Source organism: Cervus canadensis, chromosome 3 (assembly GCF_019320065.1).
Source record: "Cervus canadensis isolate Bull #8, Minnesota chromosome 3, ASM1932006v1, whole genome shotgun sequence".
NCBI classification, from domain to species: domain Eukaryota; kingdom Metazoa; phylum Chordata; class Mammalia; order Artiodactyla; family Cervidae; genus Cervus; species Cervus canadensis.
Genome location: NC_057388.1, coordinates 4649769 through 4674929, shown reverse-complemented (window position 1 = coordinate 4674929; position 25161 = coordinate 4649769). Strand labels below are relative to the sequence as shown.

At 49.0% G+C, this 25161-nt stretch overlaps 1 protein-coding gene across 5 annotated transcripts in view; it reads right to left on the bottom strand.

Moving 5' to 3' along the window:
- Positions 1-25161, bottom strand: part of DDC (dopa decarboxylase) — a 92854-nt gene that overhangs the window by 66033 nt on the left and 1660 nt on the right. For 2 of the 5 annotated variants that reach the window (XM_043462514.1, XM_043462517.1), the window contains exons 2-4: positions 6994-7221; positions 4896-5009; positions 1213-1332 (exon numbers count right to left, since the gene is read on the bottom strand). In XM_043462514.1, coding sequence (XP_043318449.1) covers positions 1213-1332; positions 4896-5009; positions 6994-7221 — 462 coding nt within the window. Of the gene's footprint in view, positions 1-1212; positions 1333-4895; positions 5010-6993; positions 7222-7364; positions 7577-22336; positions 22440-25161 lie in introns of those variants that run through there. The other 3 variants (XM_043462515.1, XM_043462516.1, XM_043462518.1) reach the window with 3 other exon arrangements.

The window sequence follows — 25161 nt, the reverse complement described above, 5'->3', positions numbered from 1 at the left end:
AGGAGAGGTGACCTGAAAGAAGGGTCAGAGAGGTGGGACACAGCCTCTTTGCAGACAGACGAGGTGCCACGGCATAGGAATGTGGGGAACTCCTAGAAACGAGAAGAGGCAAGGACAGAGTCTTGCTTAGGACTTATAAGGGGTCAGCCCTGATTTTAGCTGTGAGAGCCTCAGGCTCCCACCAGAAAGAACTGTAAAATAATAGGGTTAGTCAGCAGATTAACACACTAGCATTTAAAAACCTCGCTCAGTCGAGCAGTCTCGAGCCTGGAGACGGGAGCTTGCCCCCCATCTCCTCCGGCCATACCAGCAGGTGACCTCACACTGAGGCATCTGGGCCTCAGTTCCCATCAGCCGAGTGGACACAAACACAGCTGCTGTGACTGATTCTCAGAACCTTTGAGAAGATGATATCTGAAAGAGGAAATTCTTCTTTACCCCAAAGTAGAGGGTGCGTTCCCTGTGAGGGCGGTGGGTTGATTGGTGTCCCTCTTCGCTTCTAGGAGAGAAAACAGCCAAGTGCTCCTAGATTCCTTAGTGGCGTTTGTGCCATAGATGCTCCGCTGTGCCTGTCATCTGTGTCCTGTCCCCTGACGCACCATCCGGCATGTAGACACTCTCAAAGGGGTGTGTTAGATGAAGAATAAATTTAATCATCACATAGCAAAGGCAGCATCTTTAGGTGAAGGGCGGGCTCCCGTGGGTGCAGCTCTGCAGCACTTGGTCACAGCTGCCACTGCAGACGGCCCTGCGTGGTGGTCAGATTGTGGCTCTGTGGTCAGATGGGTGTGGACTCAGACCCTAGCTCTAGAACTTACCCACTGGGAATCGATGGGCAAGCTACCTGATTGCTCTGAGCCCTAGTTTCCTCGCCTGTGAAACGGGGGTTGAGAAATGGTCCCTAAGCAGAGTGCTGTTGTGAAAATTAAGTTTGGGCCTGGGAAGCACTCTGGTACATGGGCAAGCAATGGGGACCCACACACGTCTCCACTGTTGTGTTTACTTCTATGCACCAGCCAAGCGACAGCTGCCATGCTGCCCACGTAAACAGGGGCCTGGGAGTGAGAGATGGCTGGGGAGCCAAACCAGATGCAGGGCTTTCCTAGGGCTCTGCTCTGCTCATTCTCCAAAAGAAACATGAGGACCCAAGACGCCTGTGGGCCTCTTGCCCACCTGCATCCCGGAATCCGGACCCCACCCTCTCCACCTTACCTGGATCACCCCGCCCCCTTCTCCAGCTTCTCCAGCCAGAAACGCCTCAGGCAGCTGCAGCATCTTCCCCAGCCAATCCATCATCACCGTCTCTAGCTCTGTGCACGCCGGGCTGGCAGCCTGTGGGCAGGAGGAAAGGATGAATCACAGGCGGCTGCCCTCAGCTTCCTGCCAGCTTGGGATTCAGGGGTATGACAAGCATCTTCCTCACCGCCCTTGATCAAGTTGGCAAAAGGTTTCGAACATTTTCAAGAGGCCCATCCCTGGGTCATCACCAAGTCATCACCAAGGGCCACTTGCAGGGCTTGGTGCTGAGAGCTGGCACCCATAACCTTCCACTTCCGTCTGGCCCCTGGAGAACCCTGAAGGAGCCATGCTCCCTGGGGCCCAGGTTGGCTGCTGGAAGTCCATGTTCTCTGCACCGGGTTTGCAAGTCTCTACCTGCCTCACCCAAAGGTTCAGGTCCTGGAAGCATCATTACCTCTGCCCTCCATGGCTTCTCCATCATAAACCTTTAGGGGCTGGTGCCAGAACAAGGGCCTAGATCTGGCTGAATTTCAGGAGCAACAGCAGGCTTTATTCATTCGCTGACCTCTAGATTAAAATTGCCTGATCCCAGGTGCTATTCAAACATCTCCCAAAGTTTCAAACATGGTCTCCAGCCATGACTTGGGAGGCATGCAGGGCAGGAAGGCACCGACCTCCGCGATGACCTGGCCCACAGCCGCCCTGTGCCAGGCCAGCTTCCTCATTCAGCCATCTGTTTGTTTATAGTAGGACCTAGTAAGGCTCTCTGGTGGACCCCGGTCCACAATCACAGCGCGAGGAATGAGATGGGCTGCGTGGAGGGGGTGAAGCCCCGGGAACCCCCCAGTCTCTCATCTTGTCTTCCAAGCTCTGGGGATGGTTCTCCTGCGCTCGGGAGGGGGTGAGCTGGCCACAGGCCCCAGCTGCAGGTGGACCAGCCTCTCCAACCATCTGGGTCTCACTGTGGTGCTCTGGGTGCCCTCACGCGTGCCCCAGTTCCCCTCATACTGTGGGGCAGCACCACCCAGAGGGTCCCCCATCCCGTCCTGGCCAAGTCCCTCTCCAGGTATGGGAACCTGCCGCACTGCTCAGAGCCCAGGGCTCGGCCAGTGCCTCTTAGGGACAGTGAGGCAGCCCTCCAAGGCCCCAGGGCACCAGGCCATCCTCAGAGGAACAGACCCGGAGGGACAGGGGCTCTGGATTGGAGTCCGAGTGGAGTCTGCTGTCCTGCCTGATGTAAGGAACATGCTTTAGAAGACATGTGCTCTGAGGGTCCCCGAGGCCACATGGGCAGCACCCAGGCTGCTGTTCCAAAGAGAAGTCCCTGCAACTAAGGCAAGAGCTGAGGGCTGACCCTCCAAGTCTGCCTCTGGGGCGCTGAGACCCCCTTCCCCAGCAACCCTGGACCCCAGGCTAGAGAGGAGCAATGAGGGAGGGGGCCGGAGCCGGGGGTCGGGGTGAGGGGGGCGCCGCACCTCGGGCGTTCAGGAACTCACACCTTCTTAGTGCCTGAGGCCGTTACTCAGCACGACTCAGGAGTTACGAGTGCTCAGCTACTTTGCACAGGCAAGCAGGCACCTTGGGCCCAGAAGGCCGAGAGCAGACCCTGGAGAGGGGCCCTCAAATATGGGCAGCACTGGGGTCCCTCACACGGTCAGCAGGAGGCCCTGGGGTCCCTCACACGGTCAGCAGGCGGCCCTGGGGTCCCTCACATGGTCAGCAGGCACTGCTGGGGTCCCTCACACGGTCAGCAGGCACTGCTGGGGTCCCTCACATGGTCAGCAGGTGGCCCTGGGGTCCCTCACACAGTCAGCAGGCACTGCTGGGGTCCCTCACACGGTCAGCAGGCAGTCCTGGGGTCCCTCACAAGGTCAGCAGGAGGCCCTGGGGTCCCTCACACGGTCAGCAGGCGGCCCTGGGGTCCCTCACATGGTCAGCAGGCACTGCTGGGGTCCCTCACACGGTCAGCAGGCACTGCTGGGGTCCCTCACATGGTCAGCAGGTGGCCCTGGGGTCCCTCACACAGTCAGCAGGCACTGCTGGGGTCCCTCACACGGTCAGCAGGCAGTCCTGGGGTCCCTCACAAGGTCAGCAGGAGGCCCTGGGGTCCCTCACACGGTCAGCAGGCGGCCCTGGGGTCCCTCACATGGTCAGCAGGCACTGCTGGGGTCCCTCACACGGTCAGCAGGCACTGCTGGGGTCCCTCACATGGTCAGCAGGTGGCCCTGGGGTCCCTCACACAGTCAGCAGGCACTGCTGGGGTCCCTCACACGGTCAGCAGGCAGTCCTGGGGTCCCTCACAAGGTCAGCAGGAGGCCCTGGGGTCCCTCACACGGTCAGCAGGCGGCCCTGGGGTCCCTCACACGGTCAGCAGGCGGCCCTGGGGTCCCTCACACGGTCAGCAGGCACTGCTGGGGTCCCTCACACGGTCAGCAGGTGGCCCTGGGGTCCCTCACAAGGTCAGCAGGAGGCCCTGGGGTCCCTCACATGGTCAGCAGGCACTGCTGGGGTCCCTCACATGGTCAGCAGGAGGCCCTGGGGTCCCTCACACGGTCATCAGGCGGCCCTGGGGTCCCTCACACGGTCAGCAGGAGGCCCTGGGGTCCCTCACACGGTCAGCAGGCGGCCCTACTTTGGAGCACTCTGCATAAGGGAAGCCAGGAATATTTCCTGTGGTGCTGGGCTGGGATCGCTCTAGGCCTTTTTATAAAATAGTGTTTATTGGAGCATAGTTGATTTAGAATGTGGTGTTAGTTTCTGGCGTACAGCAAGAGAATCAGTTACATGTATACCTATATGCCCTCTTCTTTAGATTTTATTCCCGTATGGGTCATTACGGAATATTGAAGTGTTCCCTGTGTTATGTAGCAGGTTCTTATTAGCTATCCACTTTATTATAGTGTATATATGTTAATCCCCAGCTCCTAGTTTATTCCTCCCCCACCTCACCCCCTGGTAAACACAAGTTTGTTTTCTATGTTTGTGATTCTAGTTCTGTTTTGTAAATAAGATCATGTGTACCATTTTTAAGATTCCACCTATAAGCGATATTCTATGATATCATAAGATGATATGATGATGATATCATATGATGCCTGTCTTTGTCTGTCTGCCTTACTTCACTTAGTACGATAATCTCTAGGTCCATCCACATTGCTGCATGGCATTACTGCATTCTTTTTTACAGCTGAGTAATATTCCATTGTATTTAAAGGTGCCCCGGGGTTGGTGTGGAGGCAGAGCCGATCCCTGCTCTTGGCAGCAGCACTTCTGTTGGGCCGGGCTCCTTCTTGGGACAGCATCCATGGCCGAGAAACAGAGAGGGTGGGACCAGGGCAGTCGTTTCTCAAACTGCAGATGGTCTAGAAACCCCTTGTTCTGCTTGGAAGACATACAGGTCCCCAGGCTCGGGCTGCAGAAGCTCCAGGGCCTCTACTGTGGTTTGAATTGAAACCAAGCACCTCTAAACACACCGCTGTGCAGAGCTGGCTTTCGGATGTGGACAGACTCCCCCTCTGCTTCCCCAAACTGCAAATTCCCACGCGAGGCCCCCTCTGCCCAGACCCACATCCCTCTCCTTCCCACCTGCTCACAGCCTGAATCCTGGCCGCATGTCCCTTGTGGGAACCCCAGGACACCCCCCTCCCAACACTCACCCAGGAGAAGCCGATGCAGCCGATGGCCCCACACAGCATGTCCGCGAGCATGGCCGGGTACGAGCTGGCCGTGGGGAAGTAGGCGAAGAAGTAGGGACTGTGCCAGTGGGTCACCTGTGTGGGACACGGGCAGTCACTTGGGGCCGGGGGGCAGCCCTGCAGGCAGGGGGCCAGGGCGCTCGGGTGTGCCACAGAGAGTCAAGTCTGTTCATAGAAAAACCTTGTTCTAACTTCTGGCCAGAAGTGTCAGCAAGGGGGTTGCCCCTGAGATCCCATCTCTGTGTCATGAGATTGCTTTTTCTAAAACTGCTCCAAAAACTAGTCTATATCCGAAAAGGGAAAAAAGAGAGATCTGATTTTTGAGGTTTCCTCAGCCGCCTACTGCAGCTTCCTCGCTCTCCTGTCCAATCCAGTCCCAGTTTATGGAGCAGAAACTTCTGGTTCTGGCGGTCTCATGGAAACCCTGGGAGATGGTGCCTGGAGGTGGAGCCTTTGGGAGGTAAGGGGCTGAGTGAGCTGGAAAGGGTGGACCCTCCGCATGGAAGAAAGGCCGGGATCAGAACCTCCCAGGATCCGAATCTGCAGGAACCTTGACCTTGGATGCCCAACCTTCACCCCGTGAGAAGAGGATGCACCTGTCCAAGCTGCCAGCGGTGGGATCTGCCACTGCAGAGCGGCTAGGACAGCCCTGGGTCTGACATTTAACCGCACTCCCGGGAGGGATTTCGTGCTGAGCAGCTTGTCACATTTGCACAACCTCTGGGCCAGTGAGAACCAGAATCCTGCTCTCTGCTTGAAGCGCAAATATCACAGGAACTCCTGGGAGGAGGAGAGTGGCGAGGCGCCCTGGGCTTAGGGGACCCATCAGGAACCCCATGGGTGGGGGCGCCTCACCCTGAGTGTCAGGGTCTGAAATTCCAGAACCTGGGCTCCTGACTAGAGCTGAGGGGATGAGGCTGAGGGTCTGAGACCCCTCACCACACCAGTGAACATGCCTTTAGGTGAGTCCAAGGAAAATCTCACCATGCAAGCATGAAGCTGCAGTGGAGTTGCCTTTGAATTTGAGCTGTCTGCTTCCCTCCAAGTGACTCTTGGGAGACGACTGTCCTGGGTGCTCCCCACGTCTGTCTGCAGCCCCGGGTGCACCCCACGGCCAGGCTTACGGACCACAGACAAAGAGGCCCACTTTGGTGGTCCACGCTGCACAGTCTCAGCAGCACGCAGCCCACTCTCAGATAAAATAAAGGAAACCTTTTCTCGACACACTGATCGCCCCTCTGCTGAAATTAACTTCTTTGAAGCTAACCATCTGTCTCATGTCCCAGGGTCTCAGGGCAGGGGACTGACCTTGTAACCGAGCCGGACCCTATGGGGCTTTCCCGGGAACAGACCCCTCCCCCGTAGCCTCTGAGCTGGCTCCTCTCTGCAGTACCCAGATAATAGTATCTGACGTGCACTTCCTGAGTTGTTTTACAGATGATAAAACCCCCACCACATGAAAGAAATTAACTACTTGATGACCATGAGCACATAGCTCGCAGCCTCTTGGCACCTGAGGATTGATCATGTGAACCCCTGTGATCCCACCCCGTGACCTCACCATCAACCAATAAGAGGAGGAGCTGATCACTACCCTGAGACTTTAAAAATGCTTTCCAGAAGAAACCCACCAGGAGTTCGGGTGTTTCGAACGTTAGCTGTCCTGGACTCCTTGCTGGATACCTGCGATAAATACCGCACTATCCTTCACCACAACCTGGTATCAGCTGGTTGGCTTTACTGCACAGGGGCCAGTGGACCCAGGCTGGCTCAGTAACAGCCTAGGGGGCCAGAGGGAAATCATCGTCACCCCCTTTGGAGCCCACACGATCTGGATTGCAGTCCTGATTCCATCACTTACTAGCTGTGTGACCTTAGGCAGATCACTCAGCCTCTCTGGGCTTCAGTGGTCTCAGCTATAAAAGAGAAATAACAAAGTTTCTCCCCAAGAAAATGACTGTGAGGATTAGGTGCAATAATGCAAGTGAACTGCCTGACACCCAACAGGTACTAAACGAACGCCTGACCTCCCCTGCTTCAACCATGGATATAGGCTTACCCCTGGCATGATGATCTTCTCGACATCCTTAATGATGTCCTCAAATGTCTCTGGCTCCTGCGGGGCGGTGGTGGGGATCAGGCGGCGCAGGTAGCCTGGATCCACATCCGGAAACACCTGGCGCCCCTCGATGCCTTCCAGGTAGTCAGCCACGTAATCCACCATTTCCTTCCCCCTCCTGCGAAACTCACTTGCATTCATGGTGACCGCCCTCCTCAGACGCAAAAGCTGCACAGAGAGAAAAGAAGTCAGTTGCAGATGTGACGATGCCTCACCTGTAGTGGAGCGGTCCAAGACGACCACTGGGGCAGCCTGGGCGGGGAACCAAACACCCCAGAGTCCACCCAGACTCCGAGTCAGGAACACTTTACCATGTCCAGATGGGGTAGAAGTAACCCTGGATTTGCAGACTGTAGCAAAGTACTTATTCTACTATTCACCAGCTACTCAGCTAAAGACAATGCCGTGTCTCTGTCTCGTTTCTTTTTCTGTCTGTATCATGAAATGGACCAGGCACACATCTATTTCCAGGGTCCATCCCAACTTTAATAACAAGCCTTGGTTTCCAAATCGTGCCTTATTCTTCGTGGGCTGTGGGAGAGAGACTCTCTGGGTCTCTCTTTATCTGAGAAAAGCAGATGACCATGCTGATCTTTCCGGAAGGTAGAAAGGCAGTCACGTGGCCTGTGTCCCGCATGAGCAGAGCCTGGATAGGATAACCCCATCAGCAAGTCTTGTTTCTACATCTTGACTCCATCACCAGAGGGACCCACACCTCTGCATACAACCCGCTCCTTTCCTCATCACATAATAACATCCAAGTGACCCTGGTCCTCTGTGGTGGTAACATTCCATAAAGAATCCGTGAGCTCTGAATTAGCTCATGGGACCTTTCCCAGGGGAAATGCAAGGCTACATTTCTGGTCACATTGTCGCCAATCAATCAATGCATAATCTTTTTTCTGTGTCCTTTTGTGTGTCAGTCGCTCAGTTGTGTCCGACTCTTTGAGACCCCAAGGACTATAGCCCACCAGGCTACACTGTCCATGGAATTCTACTGGCAAGAGTGGGCAGCCATTCCCTTCTCCAGGGGATCTTCCCAACCCAGGGATTGAACCGAGGTCTTCCACATTGCAGGCAGATTCTTTACCATCTGAGCCTCCAGGGAAGCCCCAAGAAAGCTGGAATTAGCTTTGATTTGTAACCAGGCCTATTGAATCCTACTACTGTTGTCCAGAGATACTAACATTTGCCATTTGAAATCAAGCATGTATGCATGCTAAGTCACTTCAGTTGTGTTGGACTCTTTGTTACCCTATGGACTATAGTCCACCAGGCTCCTCTGTCCATGGGATTCTCCTGGCAAGAATATTGGAGTGGATTGCCAATTTCTTCTCCAGGGGATCTTCCCCACCCAGGAATCAAACCCATGTCTTTATGTCACCTGCATTGGCAGGCAGGTTCTTTACCACTAGCACCACCTGGGAAGCCCCATTTCCTTTTAAATACACTTTATTTACTACACCTTGGCCCCATGAACTTTGAACTTCTGGCCAACAACTCTCTCACTCATGAATGTCACTTACCTAATACATGTGTTTTCTCCCTAAGGCACATCACAGCCGTCTTGCATGTAGGGCCCCTGGAATGCACGCCAGCACTATATTTGGGGGCCATTTTTTAAAAGTCAGGTAACCAAGAATGACATGAAGATGTAGCAGTAAATAGGCCACTTGCTGAAGCAACTAGGCAGAGCGTTGCCTTATCAGATTCTGCTGGCAACAAGCACCTTGAGCAACTTAAATTTTCTATCTTGCTATGTATGTGTGCCCAAGAATGATCATGAAGGCACCATTGTGGTGATTAATAATACAAATGAATTGTTGAAAACAGTTGCACCTGCATATAGAAAATCTATGAATAGTAAGCATGGACTACATTTTCCAAACTGGAAATGTGGGCCACACAAAGAAACATAAATATTCACCTAGAATCCCACCACTCAAAAATTCTGGCACACCCCCTTCCACATTGTTTCTTATAAGAGACAATTGTATGCTAAGTCATGGATGCATTTCTTAATTCTAATAGTTCAAAGATTCATAAATCAAGATTAGTTTTCCTGTGGGAGTAAGTGTTGGGAGATGGTTCTACAAGCCACTGTATCTAGCTGATGATCTTGAGATCATGTTCTCAGCACTTCCATTGTTTCCCATCATCTGTACTGCTTTTCATTTTTTTTTTTGACAGTTTTAATGTTAAACATATCAAGACAGGTTTTATTCAAGACTATTGCAATAGGAGAGGGAGACTGTCTCCCAAATGCAACAGGGGTCAGTGGGGATTTCCAAAGACAGGTAGAGTTAGGAAGCAGATGGTACTTTACTAAGAATAGTTTGGCTGGGTGTCCAGGTGGAGGAAGAAGAGCTGAAATGTATCCCAAGGGGAGAAGCTTTCTTGATAAACCAACTTAGCATGATTTTCTGCTATAGCTGGGGTCGGCTCCCTGAGGTGCAAACCTGCACTCAGGAGAGGGCTCAGAGAGGCCTGACTGAGTCTGGCTGAGGAGAGTGTCTCTGTAAAGTGGAATCAGTTTGATGATGCCTCCCCTCTCCTGGCCTTCTCTCCAGGGTTCTCTTTCAGATTTTCTCCGTGAGTAGTATAGAGGGCACCCATGGAAGATTCCAGGCCTCATCAAGGTTAGTGACTGGGTCAAACCTCCACATCCAAATGACTGTCTGGGGATAGATTTTTCAGAGAGTGAACACGTGAGTGACAGTGACTGGATATGATATAGGATTCGATTCTAAATTACAGCAACAGCAAAGGCTAAAATAATAGCATGAGGAACACCAAACTGACTCTTTGAGTTTCCATTGCACCTTTGTGTTTCATAAGCTGCAGGTCAAGGGAGCTTATCCAAAGTACCGTGGCCAGAATTTCCAAAGCCTCTTAGTGCAAAGCCATGAAGCCTTCCTTATACGTACACTTTCAGGTTCATAATTCCTTGGGCATGAAGGCTTCTAAATTTATTTTTCACTTGGAACAACTCTGATGATGTCCGATGTCACACATAGAGTAAAACTAGGTTATACTTCAAATTGACGTATTTTAAATTGACTCGATTCAAGTTCAACCAAAGTTGCATCGAACAGCTGATCTTTTCGCTAGCTTGTTTTCTTTCACGAAGTAATTATGAGTACATTTCCCAGGTTGGTAAAGACTTTTCTGTTGCTTGATTTCTCCCAATTGCATAGTGTTCCACAGGGTGAATGTGCTGCGTTCACAACGTACGTCACTATGGTTGAATATCTACCTCATCTCTGGTTATTACCTCCATTAGTGGGGACAGTTGGTGTAACCTAATGGCCACCCCTGCATGATCAAGAACCAAAAGAGTCTGCACAGCATGACATAGAGGCCACTGAGGTTTCCTCGTGTTGCTCAACTGAGAGCAAACACCATAGTAAAGCTCTATCTCAAATAATGTTTATGGTAATTAGACAAGTACACGGGAACAGCTGAGGAAAAGAGGCACCAAATACGCGTTCAATGCATGTTGTTAGATTTTCTATAAAGAGCCCTGGAATACACAGCCTCAACCTTCTGTTTTTTCAGTTTGGTTTGTGTCAGAATTTTCTTAAGAAAAGCACTTATTCTATAATTTCTTTAGAGCGAACTATTATAGAGATACATATTTTGTGTGCGTGCTCAGCCACTCTGTCATGTCTGACTCTCTGCCCCATGGACTATAGCCTGCCAGGTTCCTCTGTCCACGGGATTGCCCAGACAAGCATCCTGGAGTGAGTTGCCATTTCCTCCTCCAGGAGATCTTCCCAACCCAGGGGTTGAACCCAAGACTCCTCTATGTCTCCTGTGTCCACTGGCAAGTGGATTCTTTACCGCTGGGCCATCTGGTTAATGTTATATGGCCAGACTTGCCCCCAGAAAATATTTTTGCCAAATTACTCGCTCACAGGGACTGTATAAAAGCTCTAGATTTGCCACACAATATCAAACACTGGGCTTTAGATACATTTCAAGCTCCACCAGTCAGGCAAAGTTTCATGATTTCATTTTACTTTGATTTATGAAGACAAATGGTTTTCTCACATGACTTTGGATAGTGGTGTGAGATTTCTCTTCTTGGGTTTCCTTTTTAATGAACTGCTTGTTCATTACATTTTTTTCTACTAGGATGTTAGATGTTTTCTTATTTAATTGCAAGAGCACTAATATAATAAATACTTGCACCCTATAATAAATACTTGTACCCTATGTGTGATATATTTTGCAGACATTTTCCTCATTTTTATTTGATCTAGTTTTGCTTTTAATTTTATCTTGACTTATAAGAATTCTAATGTAGTCAGATCTCAGGATCTGTTTCTTTGTAATTTGTTCCTTGTGCAAGACTATTAAAAAAAGTTTCTTAGAGTAAATATTCACACAACCTCTATTTGCCCTCCAGGCTCCAGGGATCCTCTGAGGCTTCAGAAGGATGCGTAGGTTCCTGGAGTATCAGTCACTCTCTTCTAATGGGAATACAAGAGTATGAACGGTCAAATGGGAGATCTCGGGAAAAAAATAAACTGACAGACACACCAACTTGTCCTTCCAAAGAAATATTCCCAGTCAAATTGTAAGATAAGATCTGATTATTATTTTCTAATCATTTCATCCTCTATTTGCCAATTCTTTCCCACAAAGACTTTTCCAGAAGACTTTTAATACAAACTCACAGAGAATCTTGTGTTCATTTTGGAGCTGTTTGCTATCTCATGCCCTCAAGCTGGGCAAATATTGGCTGGAAGATGTAGACGATGATAAAGGTTATGACTGAGGCCTTTCCGGGCCTTGAAATAGCGGCTGTTGACATAATCTGATCGCAGCTGCAGGCCTGTGGTGCGCCCCACCTGCTCAAGGCCGCACAAGCCCCTCTGCAGGCCCTCAGGCCTCCTGACTGACCTGAAGGCCATTTGTTTTTGTATTGCATCATTTCACCGACACCCCTTGCTAACTGCGGGCTTCTCTAAGCAGAGTCCTCAACTCTTTATTTTGGTTTCTCAGGACCAATCAGACCCTGCACCACAGTAAGTACTGTGACTGTTTTCTGAATGAGGAACGAAAAAATGAATGAATGGAAAATCTTTTTGTCCTCTGAACATGTTGTCTCTGACACATTAGATCCTACTCTCTACCTTTAAGACAACCATAAACCAGCTCATCATGTACCTGCCACAAAAACAGGAGACATTTTGCCCTTTCCCCAGGGAATCCTGACCCTTCTCCCAGACTCCTATGTATAGTTCACGCTGAGGCTTTAACCTTGCAGGTTCAGAACTGACCTGGTTTCCCCAGTCTTGCACCCAGAAGTTCATCTTGGATTTGAGCTACCCTCTGCTCTGGCCCCAGCAGTCCTTGTGGTCCTAGTTGAAAATATTCCCCTTCCTGGACCCCTGGAGTCCTACCTTTGCCACAGGTGTTTGGAGAGAACTGGGTGCAGACTCCAGCCAATTCTCCCCTGGCGGTGGGGGTTGGGCCGGCCCTGTGCAGAGCTTATTCGGTGACTGCACAGCCAGCCCTGAACACACAGGGCCAGCCACGCCCGCTGCACAGGGTCTAAGTACCCCCAGGCCTCCGGGCAGGGGACCGGAACCAAGGTGCTTTGCACCTGTCCATGGTCCTGACTGTGGATTCAGACACACCTCGGTCTTGGTTTCAAACCTGGGACAGCGGACTCTTCAATCAACCTTTCCCGGCTTTCCTTCTCTATCAGTATAAAAAGAAAAGTGTTTACCTTTTTTTTTTTTTTTAAACACTATTCCAGGGAAAACAAACCATAATTTATGTTTCAAAAAACACTTCTCCCTCTGGAACTGTGAGGCCTTGTCTCTTTTTTAAAACCTTAAGCACATGAGTAGTAGGCGCAAAACTAAATTGGCTCATCTCCCCCTAAATTGACTGGCTTTTGGATGATCATCTTCTCTATGGGCACAAAGAGAATAAACAAACCTGACAGGAGAAAGGCTTCTAGCCAAGACTGTCAGGAAGCCTCTAGCAATGAGACCTATCTAACAATAAGGATGGCGATCTGTTAATCTGTTTGGAAAAAAAAAAAAAAATCCTCTAACATCTTTTGTACCACTTAACACGTTAGTTAACAGCGAGATATTTAGGGGCCTTAAGGCCAGGCGGTGGGTGCAGGCTGTATCCTGGAGCTGGGACTCAGGTCATTAGTGCAAAGCCACAACTTTGTTAGGCTCACCCGGATGGAGCTGGTACCATGGAGGAGACGGCCAGCATCACAAAGGAGGTGGGTACCTCTGCCCTTCAACCTCCCACCAGCACCCCTCATTGGCAGAATGCTACCAGGATCCAGGTGTGCTTGTAATGGGGGAAACACAGCCTGTGAGGGCCCCAGGGGGCAGGGAGATACAGGAACAGACACCTAAAAAGGCAGTCCTAACTTGCTGCATCTTTATTACATCTGTGCCACTGTTCCTCATCTTCCAGGAGGAAGAGGTGTTGAGGGTCTTCCCAGGTATGAATGCAGAGCTGAGGCAGAGCCCATGAATCCGCCAAGCACTCTGTCTGCTCTAGACACTCTTACTACTTTCTCCCACTCATACAATTACTTTACCTAAGCTGAGGTGTTCTTGGTGGAGTAGGGACTCTCTCATTGGTTTAAAAATGGTCAACATTACAAACCATGCATGCTGGAGATGATGTGGAAAAAAGGGAATCCTCCTACACTATATTAGTGGGAATGTGATTGGAACAGACACTCTGGAGAACAGTATGGAGGTTCCTTAAAAAAACTAAAGATAGAGCTGCCATATGATCCTTCAATCCCACTCCTGGGCAAATATCTGGTTTCAAAAAGACACATGAGCCCCAGTGTTCATTGCAGCAGTATTTACAATAGCCAAGATATGGAAGCAGCCTAAATATCCATTGTCAGATGAACGGATAAAGATGTGGTGCATACATAGAATGGAATAGTGAAAGTGAAGTCGTGCCTGACTCTTTGTGACCCCAAGGACTGTAGCCTACCAGGATCCTCCATCCATGGGGTTTTCCAGGCAAGAGTACTGGAGTGGGTTGCCATTCCCTTTTCCAGGGGATCTTCCCGACCCAGGGATCGAACCTGGGTCTCCCGCATTGCAGGCAGACGCTTTACCGTCTGAGCCACCAGAATGGAAACTTGAAAAACCAGCTTTTCCCCGAGCTTCTGGGAATGAGTTCCTGGATGCTCCCTAGAGGCCAGGAGGAGGCAGTCTCCCAGGCATCTCCCTGGTTGTGTCCCTGACGCAGGGTAACTAGGGGGACAAGGTGCCTGCCACATTTGGCTGCAGGTGTGCCTCTGGCCAGGCCGCTGGACCTCCAAGCCTCCACCTTCAGTCTGTAAAATGCACAGCACTAAGCATCACATAGGATTCTAAGCAGGGTACACAATCGCTCCTGTGGTCCATGCCATGGCAACATCGCCGGGAGCTTGCTGTCAGAGGGGAAAGCCCACAGACGCCTGAGTGATGGGCAGTGGGCTCTCCCCCGTCAGGGCTGGACACCCAAGGGCACCTCCTCTCTAGCCAGCTGGGTCTGGATTAGAGAGGTTCTCTGCTGCGCTTAGTAAAACCAGAGTCTTCCACTCTGCCATCCCTAGACCGTGCTCCTCTTCCCAGCAGTCATGAGAAGTAGAGAGAACAGGGGTTAAGGTCAGAGCAACAAACGTGAGTCCTGGCTCTGCTGCAAGTGGCGGGGCAGCTGCCGGCTGGCTCCATGACCTCTGGAGTCTTGGTTTAGCCCCTTATAATCAGGCAGCAAGATGCTGCAGGCACAGGACACTCAGTACTGGAATTCTCGGACTCAGAATGCTGGCTGGGTCTGGCATTTATGCATCCTTATGTTAGCAAAGAAGCAGGTCAGATCATCACGGGGTCAGACAGAGCGCCAGGGAAGCAGGAGAGAAATGGAGGGTGAGGAGAACGCATGCCCACCCCGGATGTACCTCAGACTTAGAGGGGAAAGCTTCGCTCCTCTGACATGAGAATCTCGCATCTGTTTCTGATTCAGTCCCTGCTTAATGAACAGTCCCCATCTTAGTATGTTCCTGGCCAGCAACTCTTTATGAGAAGAAGCCATAAAGAAATTTACAGCACGATTTTCAATCTTACTCTCATGGGAAGATACTGCTTCCACTCACACTCCTGCAGACGGATTGGGATGGAATAGAAAGCTGGCTGAAACACTCACAGTTTAAGCAGTTTCAAAAGCAGAGACTTATCGGTGACATTTAACCAGTTAATAGTATTCTAATTTCTCCCTGAGCTCAGACCATTCAAACAGCTGTCGTCAGGACATGTGTGCCATTTAGTAGCCTCTTACCATTTACTTTCCCTGTAAGCCCAATGACACTGCGTGTAATTACACTAATATCATGCACATATGTACCTTATCGATACCTGCCAATTTCAAAGCGTCACAGTTGTTGGCTGTTGTGAATAGCACTGCTGTGGGGGAAAGAAGCCGTGAGCTCCCCACCATGGGGCCAAGCACTTCTCCCTTGTTGTATTTGTCCCTCAAAGACACTCATTCCCAATGGGATTCAAAAGGTGTGAGTTTTACAGTTCTTTGGCATGTTGCCAAATTTCTTTCCCAAATAAAAACTAGAATAAAAAAGATGTCACCCATCAGACTTGGTAGGTGTGAACACACCATCCCTGCTATTTTTTTTTTATCATTCATTTAGTTTCAAATTAAGATTTTTCACTCCTGTTTCCTCTTCTAGGACATTCACCTAAGAACCAGCAGTCATTTAATCTGAACTTTCCTCCTCTGTTTCCATTTTAATTTAGTGTCAGACTAGACCTTCTCCCCCTTAGCTTTTTTCCTCATTTTTTCCCTCAATCCTTCACCCTGTCCCCTTCTCTTATTCCCCTGGAGTCACATTAATGATTGATAGAAGGTCACAACCTTCTGCCTTTTTTATAGACTTGAGACAATGTTCTCGCTGATTTCTTCTTTTCATAACAGGCAGGACGCCCTGTGACTATGATACATGTTGACTTCCCAGCTAGAATAAACACTGCCACCTGCCACTGTGCATATAGGCAGTGTCTCTGGCACAGTCTTTATGAAGTCTCCACTTTTTTTCACAAGCTGGGTCAGGAGTAAATATTGACTTTCTAAATTCACTGTGAACACTTACTCCTTGGGCATGGGTGCAGGTCTGTCGCCCACGTTGCTCAGAAGCTTGCAACTGAGGCTCCCCCAAGTCAAATCCTGGGAACACTTGCCACTTGGTGGCTGCATCCTATGTCCCAAGAAAACAAAGGAATTGGTGTTGTCTGACCTTCTGCTGAGCTCACTGGATACTGTACATCATTCACGCTCTCAGCACCCTGGCCAGTGTTAACACTGCCATTTTGCTGAGGCTCTGAAGTGCAGATGCTCCTTCCGAGGCCACAGAGCCAGTAAGAGGAACCGTTGTGCTGGCATTTCTGACCCTGAAGCCAGCCTCCTCCTGACCCCGGTGGCCGGACAGCCACACACACACCTGGGCTGTCTGCCACCTACGTTTTCACACGGCCTGAGGAGTCAGAGCACCCATCCCGAGGGGCTCCCACCTGGGCTGGGTCCTGCCTGGTCACCAGAAGAAGACGCTCCAGGTCAGGGCACTGGGCCCCAACCTGGGCTGGTCCCAGCATAAACAGAAATAGGCAGAGGCTGAACAACCTGGCAGAAGCACTTCTCCCCCAGCTCCTCCAAACCCTGACAAGTGCCAAATGGTGACCGTCCATGGCTGGGGGTAGCCCTTCACCTCTACCCTAAATCTCCACAGCAGCTCTGCAAAGCAGCAAAATTATCCCCACTCTCGAGATGAGGAGATGGGCTCAGGGAAGCAGGTGGCTGGACTAAGCCCCTCAGCTCATCAGTGGTTTCCCACGTGGTCTGTGAGCGCAGAAGACCATCCAATTCCCTTTGGCCTGGGGTCCCCCACACCCCCACTTACAGGGAACCTAGCTGCATGCAGAGCACAGGGGGATTTTAACCTTTCCTCTGAGGCCGTGTGCCAATCACTGCCCTCCTACACCCCAAGCATCCTCCTCCAGAAATGCCGAAGAGATCCGAGAAACTAAGGACAGCTTTTCTAAAATATGGAGGGAGTCAGTCTCTCCCCAAACTTGCCACCAGGCTCAGATGAAGAGTTAACAGGGTAAAACCTTCAGAATAAACATCATGAAGAGGGAAAGTGCATAAATAAACTGCCCAGCTATTTATTTGAATTCGTGGAGGTTTAAGGAAATGGCAACCCACTCCTGTTCTTGCCTGGAGAAGCCCTTGGACAGAGGAGCCTGATGGACTACAGTCCATGTGGTTGCAAAGAGCTGGACACAACTGTGTGGCTAACACTTTCACAAAGGGATTTTGTTTTATTTTCATCATTGTAAGCAAACTGCCAGCCCACCTGTCATGGACCTGGGGGAGACAGAGAGGCTGCTGTGAACGTCACAGATTTTTTCAAGAAACACCCAGATTCTCCTCATCTTGCCTATGTCTTAACCACTCCAGGGTGACCATTGTCCTGGCTGCTTTTTATGTGGCAACAGTCCCCTCTGTTTTTGGTTCTGTCTCAGAAGAAAAACACTGCTATTTAAATGAGAAATCAACCGTAAAGACCCAACTCTTGGAGCCTGTGAGAGAAATAGGATGAAGGGGAAAACCCAAGTTGCCTGCTTGAATTTCCCTTGAAAGTGGGAGAAAATAACATACCCCTAGCAGACAGTTCCTCCACCAGCTTTGGAATCCCCCCATTTTCACACCTGCAGTTTACTTACTTGATTATTAGTAATATAGATCACATTAATGACCACCTGCTGTGTCCTTAGCCCTTTGTAAACATCGAACCCAGTTGATTTTTACAAGCATTGTGCAGGAGGATGCCCTTCACAGCAGAGGACAAGAGGTGTCCATATTCTCTCCCTGGCCTCCATCTCCTGGCCTCTGTGTGCTTCAGATGCACCACAAACCAGCCTGAGAAATAATTTCTACTTGCTCTGTTCTGTTGCTATTATGGCTCAGAGATCATGGGCTAAAAATTATCAGAAGTTTCTGATTCTTCATCTCACCTGTTGCTTAGACAGGCCACACACAAAAAGAGGGAGCTTAGATCGGCACCAATCTTCTCAAAAAGTTCCGATAGCCTGCCACACCTGCACACAGCTGAGGAACCCCTCCCAGCTGGCCAGAGGAGATCCACCCAGCTGCAATCCCCAAGATCCCCAAACTTCAGGTGCCCCGGCACCAGGAACTGGCTTCCCCTCTGACTCTGGTCCCCCAGGCTATGAGGACAAAGAGCGGTACTCACAGGCAGCCCGAGGTGCTTGCTCTCTGTCTCTCCCTCTCTCCCTCTCTCTCTCCTCCTTGGTGACAGTTAAAAGGCACAGAGGATGCAATTGCCATTTATGTAGACAGAGTGTCCGCCTCCCCAAAGCCAATCAGAGCAGCTCGCTCAGATTATTTACTCCGCAGCATCTCCCCCCACCCCCCGCCCTCCTCTCCCCACCCTCCTCAGGACGTGAGGGTCCCGCAGGGCAGAGCAGGGACCAGGGACAGCAGAGCCTGCAGAGCCTGGGAGAGGGGAGGGCAAGAAGACAAGGCAAGGGGCTCAGGGTCCCAGGGCCCTTACGGGACCCAGACCAGGGCCAGTTATCCTGGTCTCTCCAGGCAACCTCTGATCAGCAGAAGGCTCCTGGCTCTTCCAAGGGGTAAAGAAAGGCCGGCCTGGGCAAGGCGAGTGAGAGAACTTGCCCTGGGTTAGTGTGGTACCTGCTGGGGGCCACTGGGACCCGCTGTGCTGTGCAGGGGACTGCCCTGGTCACAGGAGGCTGCAAGCACCCAGCCCAGGAGCCCAGATGGAGAAACGGAAGAGGCAGGCAAGGATTTGAATCCTGTTCTTTTACCCCTGAAGTTGACCAGCATTCAAATCAGGGATTTCTTCAAACTTGGGCTTCCCATCTCACCCACCTCACTGTGCAGGCTGATCCAGGCCTCATGGAGCAGGGCTCCTTCCTCAGTTAAGGCGGGCTTAGGTTCCAAGGGCCTGGGCCACCTGGGCCAGAGCCCACCTAGGCTTGAGACCAGAGCCCACCTTGGCCGGAGCCCACGTAGGCCAGCAGGGCACCAGCTTCCCCTGCTCCCGCCATCCACTCTCTCACGGCACACACGCTCAGGCACACACACGCACACATATACTACACAGGGCATACATACAAATGTCATACACACAGGTACACACATACACAACCATGTACACACACACACCATCACAAACATAAACACATATGGCATGTGCTGCAGCCAGGAGCTGGGAACTCCTCACAGACCACAGACAGCCATTCCCCCCTGGCTTTAATGACACAGCATCTGCTCAAAGGGGCATCTGCCTTGCTGGGTTCCCGGCAGGCTGGGGCCAAGGCGGTGGGCGGGGCCAAGGCTGGGCCGGCGGGCGGGGCTTGTGGGCGGGCCTGTGGGCGGGGCCTGCAGGGACCCGGGCCGTCCCGCGCAGCTTCCTCCCTCCCTGCGCGCAGCTCAGAGTGCAGGCGTCAGACCTCAGGGGGCTGTGCCGACTGAGCTCGGAACCTCCTCGCCAGGAGTTACAGAGGATCTGGTCTCCCGGCCCCGCTCTGCACGATTAGAGGCCGGGAAGGGAGGGGGAAAGCTGGACGGGTTGGCCGGAAACCTTGGCTCCAGCGGGATCTGCAGGCGCTGCCCGCTGAGCCGGGAGCCTGGCCCGGCGCAGACTCTTGTGAATCCTGTATCACCGTGGAGGCTGAGTGGACGGATGCCGGTGTGATGACCGACCTCTGCGAGAGGGCGCCCTGAGACCAGAGTGAAACCTTTCGTTTCACAGTGACTGCAATAATACTATAGTTAGCATTTAAAAAGTTTCTTGTATGGGCGTTTCCCTCCCCCCCCTCACGGAATCACTCAGTCCCTCACAACTCCCATAAGAAGGTAAATATGCTCATCACCCCCAGTTTATAAATAAGGAAATGGAGGCCCGGAGAGGCTCCGAAATTTGTCCAGGGTCACACAGCTAGCACATGTGACCTAGCAGGGCGTCCCTCACCAGGCAGGCCGGGCACTGCCAAATGAGCCTGCCGTGTGGCCGCCCAGGGGTGGACGCAGACGGTGCGCGAAGAAGCCGAGAGAAAGCCTCAGTGGCCAGCTGTGACGAGAAAGAAGCCAAGCCTGTGAAGGGAACCTCCCAGAAGGGAGCCCCAGCATGGGGGCCTGGCTGTTCTTGGAGGGGATTTCCAGGCACTGAAGTCGTTGAGGCTGAGAAATGTCATTCCTCAGGTTTAAATGTTCCACCAACTGTTGCTTGGAGAGTAGATTGTAGGGAAGAGAATAAATAGATTTGAATTGATTTGGAAGGTAGAAACAAGAATTTTTGACTCAGTGGACATCAGTTTGAGCTAACCCCAGGAGATGGTGAAGGACAGGGAAGCCTGGCATTCTGCAGTCCATGGGGTCACAAAGAGTTGGACACAACTGAGCGACTGAACAACAAGAAGGAGAAACAAGAAGATGTGAAGTGGCCTGAAGATGCAGTGCAGAGGCTTGAGACATCAAGCCCCAGGTCTGAGCTTGGACCTGCTTCTCTCCCCGCTGGTAAACTGGGCGGCTTCTTCCCCGTCCCAGGGACAGTGATCAGCTCTGACTCAGACAGGAACAGGACACTAGCAATGGCCGTAACAAAATCTTACAAAAGGTGTGCAAGATTTGTATGAAGAGACACAAAAGCTCATGGGAGGACACGCAAGAAGACCTAAATAAATGGAAATAAAGGACCACTCACCAGTAAGAACACTCCATATTGTAAATATTTCCATTTTACTCAAATTGATTAACAAATTCAATAGCACTTTAATCAAAATCCCACCCAGATACTTGACTCTAAAATATGAATGGAAAAGCATAAGTCTGAGAATGACCAGCATGTTCTTGAGAAAAGAATATTACATTCCTGCTCTACTAGTATCAAGACAGATGAAGCTGCAGAACTGTAATAGTTTTGATATAAGGATAACAGCTAAGCTAACAGAATAGAGAGCCCAGGAAAAAATGCCACAAAAATTTTAGAAAATAAACTTGTGGAATTGCAAATCAATAGAGTAAGGTTAAACTATTAAATGGTTCTAGAACAATTGGTTGGCGGCTTGGAAAAAAATGAAATTGAATCTGTTTCTCACTCTATATACAAAATTAAATTCCAATAGATTAAATTCTTAACTGTGAAGGCAAACTTCTTAGGACAATAGAGAAAAACAGACATATCTTTATGAATGTAGAGGAAGAAGATTTCTTAAATGGTTTGCTTAATCAACTAACCATAAAACCCTGATAAATTTGATTACATTACTGTTAAAAATATCTGTTCTTCAAACTACATAAACTAGGAAGACAACCTGTAGAGTGGAGGAAAGGATTTGAAATGCATATCGCTAATGAAGGGTTTAGAAATATGCATTTAGAAAGAACTTTTCAGTGAAAGAATACAATTCAGTAGAAACACAAGCATTTATCAGAAATGGAAACAAAGTGTCTCATAAATATGTGAAAAAGTGATTTTTCTTGTTCATAATCCAAGAAAATAGCTGTTTATTGCCAACATATGGAATTGCAATTGATTTTGTGTTTGACATTTTTTCTGGCCACCTAACTATATTCTCAGAATTTTCAATAATTTGTCTGTTAATTCAGGTGGATTTCAATGTAATCAGTAGTATCATCTGTGAATCGTGAAAATGTTGTTGTTTCTAGTTATTTTATATATCTGTTTTTCTTGTCTCATTGCACTGTCTAGGACTGTGCTGTCCCGCATCAGAGATATGAACCATATCTGGCTACTGAGCTCTTGAAGTGCAGCCAATGCTCCTGCGGAAATGAATGCTTCTGTTAATGTTGTTTCATAATTTAAATTTAAATGTAAAAACTGAAGCAATGTGGAAATTTTCCCCACTACACAATTTGAATGCAGGGCTACATTTCACTTTGTTGTTTTATGTAAAATATTCTACTCTAGTGCACACATATTTTTAATTTTGCTAATGTGATTGCTAGAAAACTTAACTTTTAAAATTCTGTATGTGCCTGTCACTGTTCTAGGGCCTTTGAAGCAGTATTAATAGAGGCAGTGGTGGTGAACATCTCATCCCATTGACTTTAAAAGGACCACTTCTAAAATTTCACTATTCACAGCCAGGTTTTATCAGATAGTATTTTTTTAAAAAAAATTTTTGGCCACGCTGCATGCAAGGATCTTGTTCCATACCCAGGGATTGAAGCTGTTCCCCTGCATTGGAAGTGTGACGTCTTAACCACTGGACCACCAGGGAAGTCTCTGGATATTCTTTATTAGACGATTTCTTCTATTCCTATTTTAAAAATAAATAGATGCTTAATTTTATCAAAATATTTTCTGCACCAAAAGTAAAAAATTTTATGGTTTTCCTCCTCTGAATTGTTAAGTGATGAGTCACATTAATAAATTTTCTAATTTTCAAATATCTTTTTATTCTTGGGATAAAACTGTGGTGCGTTAACATTTTGTATAGAATTTTTTTTCAAGTTTTAGTATCAGATTCTATGGTGTCATAGACTGATCTGAAGGTAATTTCTTCTTTTTTGGTTCTCTGAAACAGTCATATAATTTTGAAATTTGGAATTTTGCAGTCGCTCATGCGAAGAGTTGACTCATTGGAAAAGACCCTGATGCTGGGAGGGATTGGGGGCAGGAGGAGAAGGGGACGACAGAGGATGAGATGGTTGGATGGCATCACTGACTCAATGGACATGAGTTTGAGTGAACTCCAGGAGTTGGTGATGGACAGGGAGGCCTGGCGTGCTGCGATTCATGGGGTTGCAAAGAGTTGGACACGACTGAGCGACTGAACTGAACTGAATTGAAAAGAGTGTAAAAAATCCTACATAAAATCATTTGACCCTCCCCTTCATTTCTGAGGAAATATTTTTAATGTCAATTTATTTTTATTATAGGACTCTTCAGGACTTCTATTTCTCCTTGAACCCAGTTTGATATTATTTCATCAGTTTTTTAGATTTAATGACAAGAACTTTTTTATGATACAGTCATTAGCTTTTTAGTTTGTTGGATCTATAATTATATCCCCTTTTATTACTATATTATTTATCTATTCCTGTCTCTTTTTGTCTTTAGCTAATATTACCAAAACTGTGTCTATTGTACTAGTTTTTTTAAAAAAAACAACCCTTGGGCTTTGTTGATCCTCTTTCATTTACATTTATTTTCTTTTTCACTGATTTATCTTCTTTGTCTTTATTATTGCCTGCATGCAGTGATCTTTATCCTATTGTCCTTTTACTAACATCTTTATTTGAGGGATTACCTCATTATTTTTTTGGCCTTTTTACTTTCTAATATAAGCATTTAAAACTATTTGCTTTCTTCTGTGTGCTGCTTTCAATACATAGCTCACATTTTAAAATTAGTATATTTCCTTATCACTTATTTCCAAGCATTATTTAATTTCTGTTAAATTTTAAATTTGATTCATGAGTTAAATGGTAGCTTCCCCCAAATTTTCAGACATGCACAGCAACTTTTACTTATTTTTTTCTTCAGTTGTAATTTAATTAACTGAATTGAACTGTGATTGGAAAGCGGCTGGTATTTTAGCAATTCTCTGATCGACTGACTCTGAAACTTGCCTTACAGCTTGCTATGAATACATCCTGAATTTTTGTAAACATTTCATGTACTCTTGAGAAGAAAGTGTGTTTTCTAATATCAGGTGGAGGGTTATTCTAATCATTGGGTAGACAGTACATCCAATAAACCAAGACTATTACTTGTTGACATATTTTAAGTCTTTACTAATGTTCTCAGCTTGTTCTATCGTCCAGCTCACTGTCATTGCTGAAGATGTGTTGAAATCTGTTATGGTGGTGAACTTGCTGATTTCTCCTCATGGTTGTGCCAAAATTTGCTTTATATATTTAAGGCTTTTCCATTAGGTCTACATGTGTTGAGAACTAAATTACTTCTTGGAGGACTGAACCTTTTTTCATTTTATAAAGTCACGCTACTTAGTAGATTACTTGTTAATGACCTTGCTATAAAGTGAACCACCCCTGTTCTTCCTCAGTCATCGGAGGCTGGGGTGCAGTGAAACTCAGGGTTCTGCCTCTTTTTTTTTTATTTTTTATTTTTTTTTTGGGTTCTGCCTCTTTAAGCATCATTTAGTAATTTTTAAAAGTCTGGAAGTTATGATTTAAATTTTAAGCAGCACCAGCATTTTCCTGGTTTCAGAATGTCATCAATCCACTCTGAGTGAAGTTCTCTGGTGCATGTCTGTCCCAAGCCTTCATACAGGTGAGCCCAAAGGGCAGGGGTGAACTCCTTCAGACCTGTCATCTGGCCCCATCACAGGGGATCAATAGGCTGACGGAGAGCCCCCTGAGGCCCTCAGAAGATGGCCATGAGGACTTCTCCTAAGGGGACCTCAAGGACAGGGAGCACTGGGCCCCCTAGGCCAGGCACGGGGAAACTTCCCAAGAAGACCATGCCCAAGTGTCCGCACCCGCTTTGAGCCCGGAGCCTCCCACTGCTAGTTCAGCCCTGCACTTTCCACCCCCCGGCCGTGCCCTGAATTTCCCCCTCCCACTTTTTCCATTGCCCCACAACCCCCTCAACAGCCCCGCACCTCCCGTCCAATCCCTCCAGACCCTGCTCCTTGATCTCCAAGCAGCTCCTGCTAACTCTTCCTGGGGTGCTCGCTGCAAGCCCCAGGCTCCGCAGGTGCTTTAAAGAGGCACCGTCTCCCAGAGTAGCAGGACAGAAGGCCTCAGACGGCTGAGGAAGGTCCCAGTCCGCGGCCATGAGTTCTGAAGTCTTGGGCCACATCTCTCACCTCCTTGGCCTCAGTTTTCTTCCTCGTGAAATGAGGATACGACTGGGGACCAAGTATGTGAATCTCAGCACACAACGAACACCCAGAAGTTCTTATTTTAACTCCAGCCGGATGGAGAAGCAAAGGTTTCTCCTCCAGAATTGTATCTTCCGATGGGGTTACAGTGAGCCTGCTAGGTTGGCAGGGAAGATCCTTCAGTTCTCTC